This window comes from Clarias gariepinus, chromosome 9 (genome assembly GCF_024256425.1).
Source record: "Clarias gariepinus isolate MV-2021 ecotype Netherlands chromosome 9, CGAR_prim_01v2, whole genome shotgun sequence".
In the NCBI taxonomy this organism is placed as follows: domain Eukaryota; kingdom Metazoa; phylum Chordata; class Actinopteri; order Siluriformes; family Clariidae; genus Clarias; species Clarias gariepinus.
In genome coordinates this window covers 15,116,224-15,131,154 of record NC_071108.1, presented here as the reverse complement: position 1 = coordinate 15,131,154, position 14,931 = coordinate 15,116,224, and the positions used below count along the sequence as shown (strand labels likewise).

General features: G+C 39.4%; 1 protein-coding gene across 1 annotated transcript; it reads left to right on the top strand.

Moving 5' to 3' along the window:
- Window positions 1–8,725: 8,725 nt before the first annotated feature.
- gpr61 (G protein-coupled receptor 61) lies at window positions 8,726–12,736 on the top strand. Its single transcript, XM_053504547.1, has 3 exons — window positions 8,726–8,904; window positions 9,099–9,293; window positions 10,538–12,736. Exon 3 carries the CDS (start codon window positions 10,830–10,832, stop codon window positions 12,207–12,209), a length of 1,380 nt encoding a protein of 459 aa, XP_053360522.1. The 5' UTR covers window positions 8,726–8,904; window positions 9,099–9,293; window positions 10,538–10,829; the 3' UTR covers window positions 12,210–12,736.
- The last annotated feature ends 2,195 nt before the right edge of the window (window positions 12,737–14,931 follow it).

Here is a 14,931-nt window from a genome sequence, read left to right as displayed (position 1 = left end):
TGGCGCCCTCTAGGAGGATCATGTCCTTGTAATGCTCAGTGGGCTTCAGTTACAAAAGAGGTCACTGTTCTTCAAATATAACAATTAAATAAAAATCTTTTAGTTAAGTTGTGCAAACTAAAAAAAGACAGAATATAACTATATTTTATTTTGGAGTGGAACACAATGTAGTTAAGAAAAATGATCACTCAGTCTTTTGGAGTTTTTGGAGTCTCTATGATCAAGTGTATCATGTATACATTTTTTAAAGAGTGGTCACATTAGACCACATCATGTAAAGTATATTACAGGTGAAATTACATGAATATTTCACCAATTTTTTGTTGCAAATTTGAATCTAAAATTGTGTGAATACTGATTTAATTAGAAATTTAAAAATAATAATCATTTTACATTAAAAAGTCATTTTTATACCTGCTAGCAAAATATTTATGCTTAATAAATATTTCAAAAATGTATTATTACTGTTTTCTATGATACACTGTTTGATGGCAAGTTGAAATTATGCTTTTTTTTTTTTTTTTTTTTTTTACATATTATGTAAATATGTAAGTATACCAACACTTTTGGTCTGTAACCATGAGTAAATTTTATCCCAAAAAATTAGGGCTCTTATAATTTAGCTAACACAATCTGCTACCACTTTAAAAAAGGGGAAATTGCTACATGTAAGCCAAAGCATCATTTATCATACCTTCAAAAGGAGATTCTGAAGGTGAATTCACATCTGATCACACATCACATGTGGCCCTGGGGCCAAACACCCATGGGATATATTGAAGATAGCAGTCAGCATCTTGTCTAAGCTAGCTCTGCGATTTTACATGGGCAGAATTTTGATCTGGTATCTGGCTTTATGTGTCTCTAAAGATGTCATCAGCCTTTGGTGGCCCTTCAATAGGTTACTTGTCCCCCCTGGCACCTGCCTGCTTTAACTCTCCTGCAGCTAAAGCTCCTGTAAATCAAAGAGTGTAGACTTGGCTTAAAAGTTGGTAGGGGGCTACATGAAAGGAGGTTACTCCAGGCCTATGTGAAAAAGATAAATAATAATAATAATAATAATAATAATAATAATAATAATAATAATAAAAACAATAACAAAAAAACATTTACAGAAGACTTCAAGCATAGTAGGGTGATGAGACGCAGTAAAACATTTGAATGATGCAAATTTTTTAAAGAATGCTGTACCTCTGTAAATGATAGTCCTAGCCGAGGTGGCTCAGAGCCCACTGCTACTGTTCATCATTCAGGGAACGCAGGATCCTTGATTGTGTCCAAGCACAAATTAAATGTTAGGATAGGTTGTTATGATATGTTAATGTAGCAGGGCATTAGATAGAAAAATAAACACAGTTTTTTTTTATCCCATAACTTTGTTCTTTTTTTTTTTTGCACAATAAAAAGTCCAGACTTTGTTTATTATCATAGAAACTAGCATTATGACAAATCCCTCCATAACAAAGATGAACAAACAAACCATAAAATAGAAATGAGTTTTTTTTTTCTTTTTTTTTTTTTAACCAAGTTAAATAGCGGCAGTAGCCTGCTTCATTGTTCAGGTAACAGCAATATTCCAACTTCTAACCTAAGAAAGACTTATGCTGAGTATGATTAAAGCATGTAATCACATTTAAAGGAGACAGGCAAACTATCATCTCTTTTACACTTCATTAAAAGACTAAATTTCGGTCTGGACATTTCACCTTAAAGTGAAAGTTTAAGTTGCAAATACATTTACAATAGACCATGCATGCAAACAGATCATATTTCAAAATTTCAGGTCAACTACCCAGAGACACATGCTATAACATGCACAGAGAAGCAGTATCTGCCTCAAGGTGATTGCACTGAATGTAATTGCATATATTTGTCAGAATGAAAATGAAGGATTCCTAGGCTTCCTGAGGAAGAAATTAAACTAGGCCTGTTACCTCACAAAAATATCTGCCTAAAGCCACATCCTGCAAAGCACGTGCTTACCTCTGGTGCCCTCTGATTTAACCAGGGCTTCCACCACTGCAAATACACACATGTGGTACCCTTGCATGTTGGTGTCTTTGGCTTTTTCTTCAGGTTAGTTTGCAGTAAAAAAACAAACTATGAAACTTAAAAACAGCAGATGATGTGGTCTAGCATGCATTATTTACAGCCTTGTCATAATTTTATCATTAACATGTATTGTAGTTTGAACATACTGTAGCATGAAGAAGAGAGTGTCAAGCATCATCAGCAAATAAACTAAGAGTGACATTGTCATTGAAAACCAAATTTAACATTAATTATTCATCCAGTAATCTTCAGTCACCACTTCAGTGATTGATTAGTGCTTCAGTGAATATGAAGCCTATCCCAGGAGCGCTGGGCACAAGGCTGCAAATTTCATCTTACTTTCAATACAGAGTATGTTATATGATTTTTTTTTTATGTACCCCAAGCATGTGTTTTTTTTCCCTTGACATAATAAATTGTATTTTTTCCTTCATTTAGGTTACATATTTGAAGGTTTTAAGGCACCATATTGCTCAAGTCAAGCTTAAAGAATAATTGCTCACCCTGAAAATAAAGATCTGACTCATTGAACACCTTTTAGCTCTTTGCTCACCTTGTTATGTTACCACTATAATTATTATGCAGAAACAACAGATGCAAAAGTGGTATATTCCTCCTTTTCCACAGCAATCTGCAAATAATTCTTTTTATTCTTAATTATAGAAGTATAGAAGAGTCCGGGTTCGATTTCTAGCCAGGCTCAATTCCTGTCTCTGTGTGCATGGAGTTTGCATGTTCTCCCTGTGCTTGGTGGGTTTCCTCCGGGTCCTCCAGTTTCCTCCCACAGTCCAAGGACATGCAGATTAGACTAATTGGCGTTCCCAAATTGCCCATAAAGTGTGTGACTATGTGTATGTGTGTGTGCCCTGGCGATAGATTGGCACCCTGTCCAGGGTGTACTTCGCCTCGTGCTTTAAGTTATTTGGGATAGGCTCCAGGCCCCCTGCGACCTTGTATACAGGATAAAGCGCTATAGATGATGAGTTAGTTAATTTAAATAGGGACCGCACACTAAGCATTGCTGCACACAGGCAACCAATGCCTTGTACATGGGGCATATAGCACAAGGCTAATTTGAGTGTTTAATGTGATGGTAAAATGATGGTAGGCCAGGGGTAGCTCAGTGGTTAAGGCATTGGACTACGGTTCGGAAGATCCCAGGTTCAAACCCCACAAATACCAAGTTGCCACTGTTGGGCCCTTGAGCAAGGCCCTTAACCCTCAACTGCTCAGATGTGTAATGAGATAAAAATGTAAGTTGCTTTGGATAAGAGCGTCTGCCAAATGCCTAAATGTAATGTAATGTAAAATAAGTTAGAATGTCATCCCCACCATTTCTTTTGCTGAAAAGCTTAAACTTTTGAAAGTTAGAGGTCAAAGTCTAAAATACTTTGTGAAAAATGTCAGTAAAAAAATCATAATTTCACAGAAAACATCTGTTTATGTGGTTTGCCAACAGACAAGTAACTGTGTATGTTACAGCTGTAGAAACTACAACATATTTGCACAACATAGAAAATGAATAACCATACTGTAATTAATAAATCCAACCATAATTAATAAATTAGTAATTAAGAGCTTATTAAACATTGCGATAAAGTATATTCAGGGAAGGAGTTCTTATCATTGCTGTGTATGAATATAAATAATATAAATATATATAGGGTGTGTGTAAGATTGTACTGTATGCGTATTTTCGTTGACTTTGCTGCAGGAGCTGAAAGTGGGTCAAAGACTTGATCCACTACTCTTCATAGTGCTACACCACTAAGCATCAGCAGAAGCATCACTGCGGCCTTTCCTCTTAACATGTCAGATTGTGGCATATTCATAATGGACTTGAGTGCTTTAAAAGATGCTCTTATTTTCATCATGATTCAAATGCATCCCACTTGCTCGACTTTGACTTGCTTACATCTGTTTATGTAAGCAATTTTTCTGCATTTAATCAAATCCATAGAGATGTCCCATAATGACCATTTTAAAATCAGCTTATTCTTATTTGAAAACAGTGCCGGCTGGTGCAAAAGTTTTTTCGGGGGCGCAAACAAAATTTAAATAAAAATTAATAATCGCCTGTAAATAGCCATAAAAAAGTGTTGGAAAATTAACTTGATGGCGGCTTTTTCTTCCTTCGTCCAATGGCCTTACAAAGGGCTATTTTAGCACAGAATTTTCTCTCATATTATCATATTTAGCTGCCTTTTACGTCAATAACTATTCAATACATTAACTAACAATCCCTTAATAAGGCTCATTGAGAATGGTCCAATAACATGAGGCCAAATATTTAAAAACAATGTTGATTTCATAAGAACAGAAGTGGGAGTGATTTGGAGAAAAAAATCCAACTAGAAAAAATCCAAGTCAGCCTCAAATCACATGCTTTTTTAAAATTTACGTACCTATAGACACTTATTTGTCCGGCGCCCCGCATACACGAACACAAATGAACGTAATACATAATTATAAATGATATTAAGAAATACAGCGGGATATTGGGCATTAAAGGCCTTATTTCATTAAAAAAAAATAAAAATCAGGGCCCCTTATTGACCTGCCTCACTGTTTGGAAACCAAAAGATGTTTGTTGTAATTTGGGGTTAAACATACAGATTTAGTGCAGTTTCGATTATTCTGTTTTGCTTTGCAAAGATTAGCAACTTATTATTAAAACCTATCTACATATTAATCAACCCTGATGTTGCCCTAAACTTGCTAAAAACATGAATACACATCACTTTCTTGAATACACATCACAATGTTCTTGGAATTACAGTCATCCATCAATTTAATTTTCCATACAACTTATTGTGTGTAAGGTGCCTCGGTGGGAGGGGGGTGTATTTGGGGGGTGTATCACAAATACACACACACAAATACACACACACACACACACACACACACACATGTACTGTATATATGCTATCATTTAAAATATTCAATAAATATGCAGTTAATTTTAAAATGTGCCTGCTAGAGTACTTATTTTATATGCATTGCACTAATCTAAGGTGATGTTAACTGGTGATTTTGTCACTTGTAACTCCAAATAAACATCTCCTCTGCAGACACAACTTTGCAAGGAACCTACACTATGCTTCACTGTTGCCTGCAGGTACTTATTAGTGTTATTAGTATTAGCATTAGCACATAGAAGCACATTCAACATAGGAGGATGTCTAACAGTGCCATCAGTAAAGAACTTACAGGGACCAGTGGGCCTCAGGTAAATCCATCTACAGTCTTCACTGAAGAATTTGGGCTCAAAAGCTATACATTTGACATTAAAACAAGGCTCATCGATTTAAATATGCTCAAAAACATACGAACTCGGGTAAAGTTTATTTTCAGAAGCATTTTCTTTACATTTAGCTAAAGATAATTTATTTAATATCTTATTTATAATACAGTAAGTCCCTGACTTACGAACGGACCTCGATCTACAAACATTCAGATACAGTATGTGAACAAATCGCTTATGTGTACTGCAGTGCTCCAGATACCAATTTTTTTTACAATATTTTCAGCGTGTAAGTGAATGTATAAAATGTCTAAAGTCCGGTATATTTTATGTGTGTGCATGTGGGGGTGCAGGAGAAATGAGTCAGCCTCACCAGTTTCAATGAATCAGTCCGGGAACGCAATGATAGAAAATGGCTGTCCTGTAAAGCTGTCCTGATGGTTCCATCAACGAGTTAACAGTCTGAAACACCTTTGAAACAAAAGCGCAGTAACTATCATGTTGCTTTTTCCTTTTCCTGATGTTTTCCCGGGTTCCCTTCAAAAGAAGTCAGCTGACCCTGGTACATCGCGATTTGGAGGCGCATTCTCGAAAGAGTCTAACGCGGAACCAAAACACAAAACCCGTGTGTTTGGATTTATTATGCTTTACATTGTATATTTGTGTCAAAGTTGTATAAGACCCACTTTGTCCGACTTACGAATTAATCCGACTTACGAATGTGCTGCCAGAAGTTAGCTTGTTTATAAGTTGGGGACTAGTTTTTTTTTTTCATCTCATTTTACTTTTAAATGGCCCTAAAGAAATGATGTGCTTTTTAATTATTCATGATCAAATTCTCAAGCACAGACTGCTGGGACTTGGCCGCTATTTTTAAGCATGAAAGCAGAGAAGGAGAGCTTTAACTACGCTTTATGATATGTCTGCTTGATGTTTTCTTGAAGGCCTGATTCTTTAAAATCCTTTCAAGAAGTAATCCTCCCCGATCGGATATGATGCCCACCGGTTCTGGAGCACAGTCCATGACCATGGTGTTTGTGATATCTAGGTGATTGCGCTCTGCTTTAGCACCCTGGTGTGACAGTGCCCCCATCTGGTGGTTTATGATATTAGGGAAATTTTTGAAATCTAATAAGAAAGTGGCGAAGCGCCTGAAGCACAAGGCATAATGTATGTAAATCAAACTGTCAGTGCATTTTCAGGACAGTGACTGTAGTATTCACAAGCAATCATGTGGAAATCAAATAGACCCCCTTTCAGCAAATCGAATTATGAGTAGAAATGCACAGGAATGGTTGTTGCAGCAACATTCCCTAACTGTGTGCTTCTGGTGTACAGGGATCGTGCAGTATGACTCATGTTCTTTTGACTGTGTGTGCGCGCGCGCGCGCGCGCGCGTGCTTATTTTGGGATGGTCTTGCCACATTTATAGTTGCGTATAAGTGGCTGTTGTGCAGGGAGACGGATGAACGGTTATTTCTCGGAGGCAGCTCCGAGTCTATGGGCTCCCGGGTTGTCATGGAGACCATTGTATTTTGTCTCTGCCATGATTGGCGCTGCTGGGGTGAGCAAGTGTGTGCTATTTCTGTCCTTATTCAACACCTTCAACACGCGCGCGCGCGCACACACAATCTAATTCTCTCTCTCTCTCTCTCTCTCATACACATACACACAGATGGAATGATGTGGTTTCATGTTAAAATCGTTGTGCCATTTATATTTCAGTTCTTTCTATCCTCTCCACTATGCATTCCTCAGAACACTCTTAATCTTAAATCACTCCACACACTTCCAAGAGCATGTGCATGAATCTGCAGATAAACCTGTAGTGCCTAAGCTTTATCATGATGTCCTTGCTGCCCATGGCTGAGGAGCAGGTCTAATGAAGTTCCCTCGGAAAAAAAAAAAAAAATCCAAACAGCACTGAGGAAGAGGTGAAGATGTAGTGCTGCCAGATGATCCACTTTTCACACCCTGTGGGTGATAAGTGCAACATCACTCTGCAGCATCACTCTAAACTAGTGCCACATGAGCAATGTCACACACTCCGACTTAGACAAAAAAAGACAGCAGAGCTGCTTACCATTCTGTCGACCGTTAAATAAAACAAAGAACTCCCTGTTTTTTTTTTATTAAAGCACTGATTTACAGAAAATGTAGAAAAAAATCCTTTATGCAGTATTGCCTTGAAATAGTTCTGGATTCTGGAAAGTGATTGTATAATATGACCTGCAGACATCAACATTACAAAAATGTTGTTGTTAATGTCTGGGTCACGGTATTAGTAGCTTTACAACTGCTTTTCCTTTTACTGGCATAATTATAGGTCAATATGTTGCCTTTTTTATATTGCTCTTATGTTGATACCGTACTAGTTTACACTATATTAATATTTCAGCCTACACATGCTGACTATTTTCTGCTATTGGGGCCCATGCATTTTATCCTTTGATGTTTTGCATGTTGAGTTGCTTTTCTGCTCACCACAAACCAAAATCAAAGAGATTACACTTTATCTCCACCTGATATTTGATGGATCAAATGGAAGCTCTTTACATGCATCATGCGTGATTTTATGTATTGGTGTTAGTGTATCTGTGTGGCATTCATGTGCATGTTCTCCCTGTGCATGTTCTCTGCATGTTCTCCTCTAGGTTTCCTGATTTCCTGGTTCATCTCCTAAAAACATGCCAGGAAGAGGAATAGCTATGTTAAATTGCTCAAGGCATGACATACCAATTTTCCAGCCTACATGAATAGGCTGATTCTTGCAACAATGTATTAATTAATTGTCACATTTATTACTTTGGCATTCGTTTATATAAGTGATTGTGAGTTAAGCACTTGCTCTAGGGAGGGGGGTTCTTAACTCTGATCCTGGAAGACATTCTGCTATGCACATTTCAGTGTTTCCTCAGCTCTCAGCACACGTCGTTTAACTAATCAGCTAATTAACAGCCTTTTCTTAATTAAATGGATGTTACAGAGCAGGGAAGACAGTAAAATGTGCAGGGCAGGGGATCCTCCAGGGCCAGGGTCCAGGACAATTGCCTTAGCGCCTAACAATAAGTTTTTTATGTCAACTACTACTGAATATTTCAATACAGAACCAATATTTAACTGCTTCCTATGTTTATTGTCATAGTCAAGAGCTATTAAAAACATTACATTTCCAGACTTTTGCGTTTTCTGCGCGTGTCTGGAAGGACAGTTGACCCCATTGTGCTTGTCTGTGACTGAGCAGGTGAGCGGGCATTAGGACCCTGTGGAGACTGCCTCGCGCCCGCCCGCCTGCCTGCCTGCCTGCCTGCATCCCTCTCCACTACACACTGATCTGCAATTACCCTGTGTGTGTGTGTGTGTGTGCGCGCGCGCGCAAGCCGGAGCACATGTTTATGCGTGGATGTGTGTGTGTGTGATAGAGGGGATGTGTGCGCGAGTGCATGCGAGTGTGTGTGTGTGCGCTAAAGGCAGATTTCTAAGCGGAGAGGATTTCATCCGGCGCCTGTTTCCACTCCGGCTCAAGCAGCAACCTGATCACCTGGACCGCTTGCCTGTCTGGAGCACAGTGTAGCGGAGGAAGCATCGGCGATCGACAGAATGGAATGGTGTGTATGTGTGTGTATGTGTGTGTATAAGGGTGGGTGGGCGGCTAGGTGGGTGAAGAGGGGGTAGCAGTGAGATGAAAGGACCAGGTGAGAAGAGGTGTCAGATGCCTTTCTTCTTCTTCTTCTTCTTTCTCTCGCTGTCGATCTTTCCATCCCTTCTCACACTCTCACTCTCTCCGCACGTCCGCCTGGAGCTCTAGGAGCGTGGACGGAGAACCTCTAGATTGGACCTGCACTCCATAGCAACATCCTGGAGGCTGGGGTATCGTCCCAATCCTGTGGGTTCTCCCTCAAGCTCTGCTGCCTCCCTTTCCATCCACATGGGCCGAACATACTGCTCTACTCATCTGAGCTCACCTGGTCTCCATCACTCCTCCTGTGAAGGCAAGGTAGTTTAAACCTCTCCAGCATTCTTCTGCAAACACTTTCCCATGCAACAAGCTTTCGAGGATGTAAACACACCGACTTTCCACACAAACCTACATATAGGTTTGAAATAGACTAAAAATAGTCAGAATTTGTGTAACCGGTGGTAAAAATTTGGATGCGGAAATGCAAGTGTTTGTACTATATTATTCGAGTAATAAGTGACATGAACTTAAGACTGTACTGGGATATCTGATGTGTTTGGTGCAAAAAACACAGGCCGCATATCATCATGGTGAATGAGGACCGAAACAGTACACATGTTCAAAAAAAAAAAAAAATTCTGTAAACCATTTAGCACAGCAGATACCCGGTGAGTGGACAGGGAAAGAGGAAAGGACTAAAGAAGTCAAAAAGCAGTGTTGGTTTTAGTTCTGTGCATTTCATATAATTTTCAGCTGGCAGACGAAATGTTTTGTTTTTGTTTTTGTTGTAGTTGGTTGCATTTTCCAAGTTCAGAAAAACACAAGTTTCCTTTTTGAAGAAGGTTTTTTTTTTTATTTTTGCATGTGCTTTAAGACCAGCCAACTTCATTTTCAGCCAGGTTTATTTTTTTATTTAGTTCATATGTCATTAATTATTTTGGTCCCTGTTATTCAACAAATGCAAATAGCTTTACATCTCGATGATGCAAATATTACAGAAATATTTAAATGGATATATGTATTGTGCCAGATTTACTACAGAATGTGTATAAAAGAATAAAAAGTGTGGGAATAAAAAAAATTTTTTTTACAAAGAGTCTTAATAGCTCTTGCTCTAAAAACTTTATTTTATACACTATTTATGTTTATTTATGACATCTGTAAAAAAAAAAAATTGTGTATAATAAAACAACATTATGTCATTAATATGTTGAACAGCTTGTTCCTCAAATCAGTTGCCATGCCTAAAACAGTGTCTGTTCGGATTAGCCTTAAATATCCTGTAACATCATTGATTACAATAAGCAAATTTTTTTTTGTTTAGAAGGTTTTTAAACTAACAGTAAAGTATCCATATATTAAACTGCCACATTTACATATGCCCTTGACTTGCAAGCCAGGCTATAGACTATAGATCTTTTCACATCTCTGGTTTACTTATCATCTATCTAGAAATTGTTTTCAAGTGCACATTGCCAATGAGAAAAAGCCTTGTTTATTTAGGGAAAAAAGTCTCATCTGATTTTAACATGAATATCAACATCATTTCTCTCTTTCATTAGGCAGAGCACATCCCATCAGAAGATCCTGGACATTGAGTGTGATGAAGTCTTTGCCAACATGATGACAGGCCGAAAACAAGGCTTAGAAATGAGGTAACCAGGTGTACCAAGACAACTTTATGGCATCGTTCGAACTCTAAGCTAAATATCAAGCTTAATCCCCATCATCATGCTATTATACTAATAATACAGACTCTGTTAAGCCCTCTACTTGGGCTTGTCTCAGGTAAAGGAGGATGGGTGATAGGCCCATGAATGTAATTTTTGAACAAACTCCTCACCCCATCCTCACATGGATCCTTCTGCCTCTCTGCACACACCGAGGAACCTCACAAGCCAAGGTCAGCTCAATAGTGGCTTGGCCAATGGCTCAGGAGTGTCTTTAATCAATGATGGAACTCTCTTCCACATGCTGGCCCTTTGCACCATGGTCTTGATGGACATCCTGGCTGTGGTAGGCAACCTGACTATAATGGCTGTCATTGCCAGGGTACCGCGCCTGCACAAGTTCATCTTTGTCTTCCACCTGTGTCTGGTGGACCTCTTAGCCGCTCTAGTTCTAATGCCTCTAGGGATGATGACCGAGCAAGCATTCTTCAATGAAACAGTGTGTAAGGCATACCTGTGCTTGAGTGTTGGCCTCATCAGCGCCACCATCCTTACCATCTCCGCCATTAATGTGGAACGGTACTACTATATTGTGCACCCGATGCGCTATGAGGTTAAAATGACCATTGGTTTGGTAGTTTCTGTTCTGGTCGGCATATGGATCAAAGCAACACTTATGGCTGCTCTGCCCTTGCTGGGATGGACGCTGCAAAGGGAGGAGGAAGTGAAGTCAAACCTCTTGTTGGAACCAAGATGCTGCTCTTTGCATTCAATGAATAGGGGACCCCACCGCTTAATTTTTATGCTCCTCTTTGCACTCATATACTTCCTCTGCCCAGTATTTATAATTCTTGTGGTTTACTGTAACATGTTCAAGGTAGCCAGAGTAGCGGCTATGCAACCAGGTCCCGTGCCTACATGGGTGGAGACTCCACGGCCTCGTTCAGACTCTTTAAGCAGCCGTTCCAGCACAGCAGCAAGCCTCACAACAACTCGCAACACACCTCAGAGGACTTTTGGTGGTGGAAAGGCGGCAATTGTACTGGTGGCTGTTGGGGGTCAGTTCCTAGGCTGCTGGCTCCCCTATTTCTCTTTTCACCTCTACTCAGCCATTGTCGCCTCCTCTCCTGCCTCACTGGCTCAAATAGAAGATGTGGTCACTTGGATAGGTTACTTCTGCTTCACCTCCAATCCCATTTTCTACGGCTGTCTGAACCGGCAGATCCGTGAGGAGTTGGCGAGAAACGTGGCGTGCGTCTTTAAGTGGAGGCGGCCACGTGACGAAGAAGAGCAGTTGCCCAGCAGAGAGGCTTCAATCGAAGAGAACTTCCTTCAGTTCCTTCAGGGAACTGGTTGTAACCTGGGGCCCAGAAACTCACAAAGCATCTCAGTCCCTCAGAAAGATGACGAGGATACTCTTTCTGCTCATCACAGGCCTTCAGTTGACTTCCACATCCCTGGACAGATCATGGAAGAGACGTCAGAATTCACTGAACAGCGGCAGCTGAATGATCTTAATATAACAGGCAAATGTTTCAAAACAATGTCTGAGCTGCAGGGTTAATATTTACAGAATATTTATGAAATATATATGTCTTATTGTTAGAATAATTTGTTGTGCATTCTTTTTGATAACCTGCCTGATACTTTGTATTTGGAGATGAAGCAAATGTTTGATTTTTAGGATTAAATTTTATGGAAGGCGTTCTGGTAGACCCTTAGCTTATCTACAGCAGTTATTCTGTGTGGGATTGACAAGAATTGGCAGAAAGTTTCTAATCCTTTATTTTTTCAATCCATCAATAATGAGATATTAGGCGTTGCCTGTTACAGGAACAAGCCATTGCTTAATTAGGCCTAATACTTGGCATTAGAAGTGTGAATTGACCCACATGACTTTCAGCGTTGGCTTGATGTGTCCTTGCCTGTTACGTTGTAATGCAGGTTTACAGTTTCTACACGTACGAAAGTGTGTAAACTATGGTGTCCTTGGAAGTCCCATAAACTGAGTTTTTAAACTGTGGCATAAATGCAACATGATCTATGAAGGATTATTTTTAAATTAAGGTAAATATATTGAGTTTACCTACAGTGGGGAAAAAAGTATTTAGAGAGAGGCCTGTAATTTTCATCATAGGTATACCTTAACTATGAGAGACAAAATAAGAACAAAAAATCCAGAAAATCACAGTGTAGGATTTTTAAAGATTTTACTTGCAAATTATGGTGGAAAATAAGTATTTGGTCAATAACAAAATTTCATATCAATACTTTGTTATATACACTTTTTTGGCAATGACAGAAGTCAAAATTTTTTTCACAAGGTTTTCACACACTGTTGCTGGTATTTTGGCCCATTCTGGTTGTTGTTTTTGGTCTGTCGCTGGGCAACACGGACTTTGAACTTCCTCCAATGATTTTCTATGGGGTTGAGATCTGGAGACTGGCTAGTCCACTCCAGGATTTTAAAATGCCACTCCTTCGTTGCCCGGGCGGTGTGTTTAGGATCATTGTCATGCTGAAAGACCCAGCCACGTTTCATCTTCAATGTCCTTGCTAATAGAAGGAGGTTTTCACTCAAAATCCCACGATACATGGCCCCATTCATTCTTTCCTTTACACGGATCAGTCATTCTGGTGCCTTTGCAGAAAAACAGCCCCTAAGCATGATGTTTCCACCCCCATGCTTCACAGTAGGTGTGGTGTTCTTTGGATGCAACTTAGCATTCTTTCTCTTCCAAACACAAAGTTCTATTTTGGTTTCATCTGACCATATGACATTCTCCTAATCCTCTTCTGGATCATCCAAATGCTCTCTAGCAAACTTCAGACGGGCCTGGATATGTACTGGTTTAAGCAAGGGGACACGCAGGATTTGAGTCCCTCGTGGCATAGTGTGTTATCGTGTGTGATGGTAGCCTTTGTTACTTTGGTCCCAGCTCTCGGTCCCAGTCATTCACTGCGTGCCCCATACCCCACTAGGTGCCCCATTATCCCCCCCCCCCCCCCCGTGTGGTTCTGGGATTTTTGCTCACAGTTCTTGTGATCTTTTTGACCCCACAGGCTAAGATCTTGCATGGAGCCCCAGATCGAGGGAGATTATCAGTGGTCTTGTATGTCTTCCGTTTTCTAATAATTGCTCCCACAGTTGTTTTCTTCACACCAGGCTTCTTACCTATTGCATATTCAGTCTTCCCAGCCTGGTGCAGGTCTAGAATTTTGTTTCTGGTGTCCTTTGACAGCTCTTTGGTCTTGGTCATAGTGGAGTTTGGAGTGTGACTGTTTGAGGTTGTGGACAGGTGTCTTTTATACTGATAACAGATGCCATTAATACAGGTAACAAGTGGAGGACAGAGGAGCCTCTAGAAGTAGAAAGAAGTTACAGATCTTTGAGAGTCAGCAATCTTGCTTGTTTGTAGGTGACCGAGTACATATTTTCCACCTTAATTTGCAAATAAATTAATAATAAATCCTATAATGTGATTTTCTGGATTTTATTTTCTTATTTTGTTTCTCATAGTTGAGGTATACCTATGATGAGAATTACAGGCCTTTCTCATCTTTTTAAGTGGGAGAACTTGCACAATTAGTGGCTGACTAAATACTTTTTTGCCCCACTGTATATAAAAGGAAACATTTTGCAAAAAAAAAAAAAAAAAAAGTTTGCAAACTTACATTGGCATTTGACAAGCACAGTATATTCTGGGCTTTAGCTTTTTTTTTTTTTGATTAACAGAATAGTGGCGCAACAGACAACTGGGTCAAATAGGGTTAGCTGGGAACATGGAACAGTTTAAATATCCTCAAAGATCTTATTTAGCCTTATCAAAATAGATCTAAAAATACAGTTAAATATTTTAAACCCAATTTCGACCCAGTTTTCTTCCCATTATCTGACAACGGAAACAAGTTATGGATCTTAATGATCAAAGGAGGCCATTTTGTTTAAACATAACAGTCAGGTACAATGTGTCAGACTGGTTAGCTTCTCACTTTAAGGAGTACTGTGCTATGAAGAAAAACAGATCACATGCGTATTTGACTTGTGATGTATGCAGCCATCAGCTTTGGAAAAAAAAATCCTGCTGTTGAAGAGTCAAATGCCAATGGTCTTATAAGGTGAGCAGTATTGTAGCTTTGGTTTAACAGAGAGGAAGAGGTCCTTCTGATTTGTGAATAGACACTGCCAATGTCCTGTTACAAAAGGGTAAACACATGTCTGTTCCCTGCAATACAGAACTGTTGAATTAGGGGCATCAACCTGTTGTGGCGACAGAACACAATAA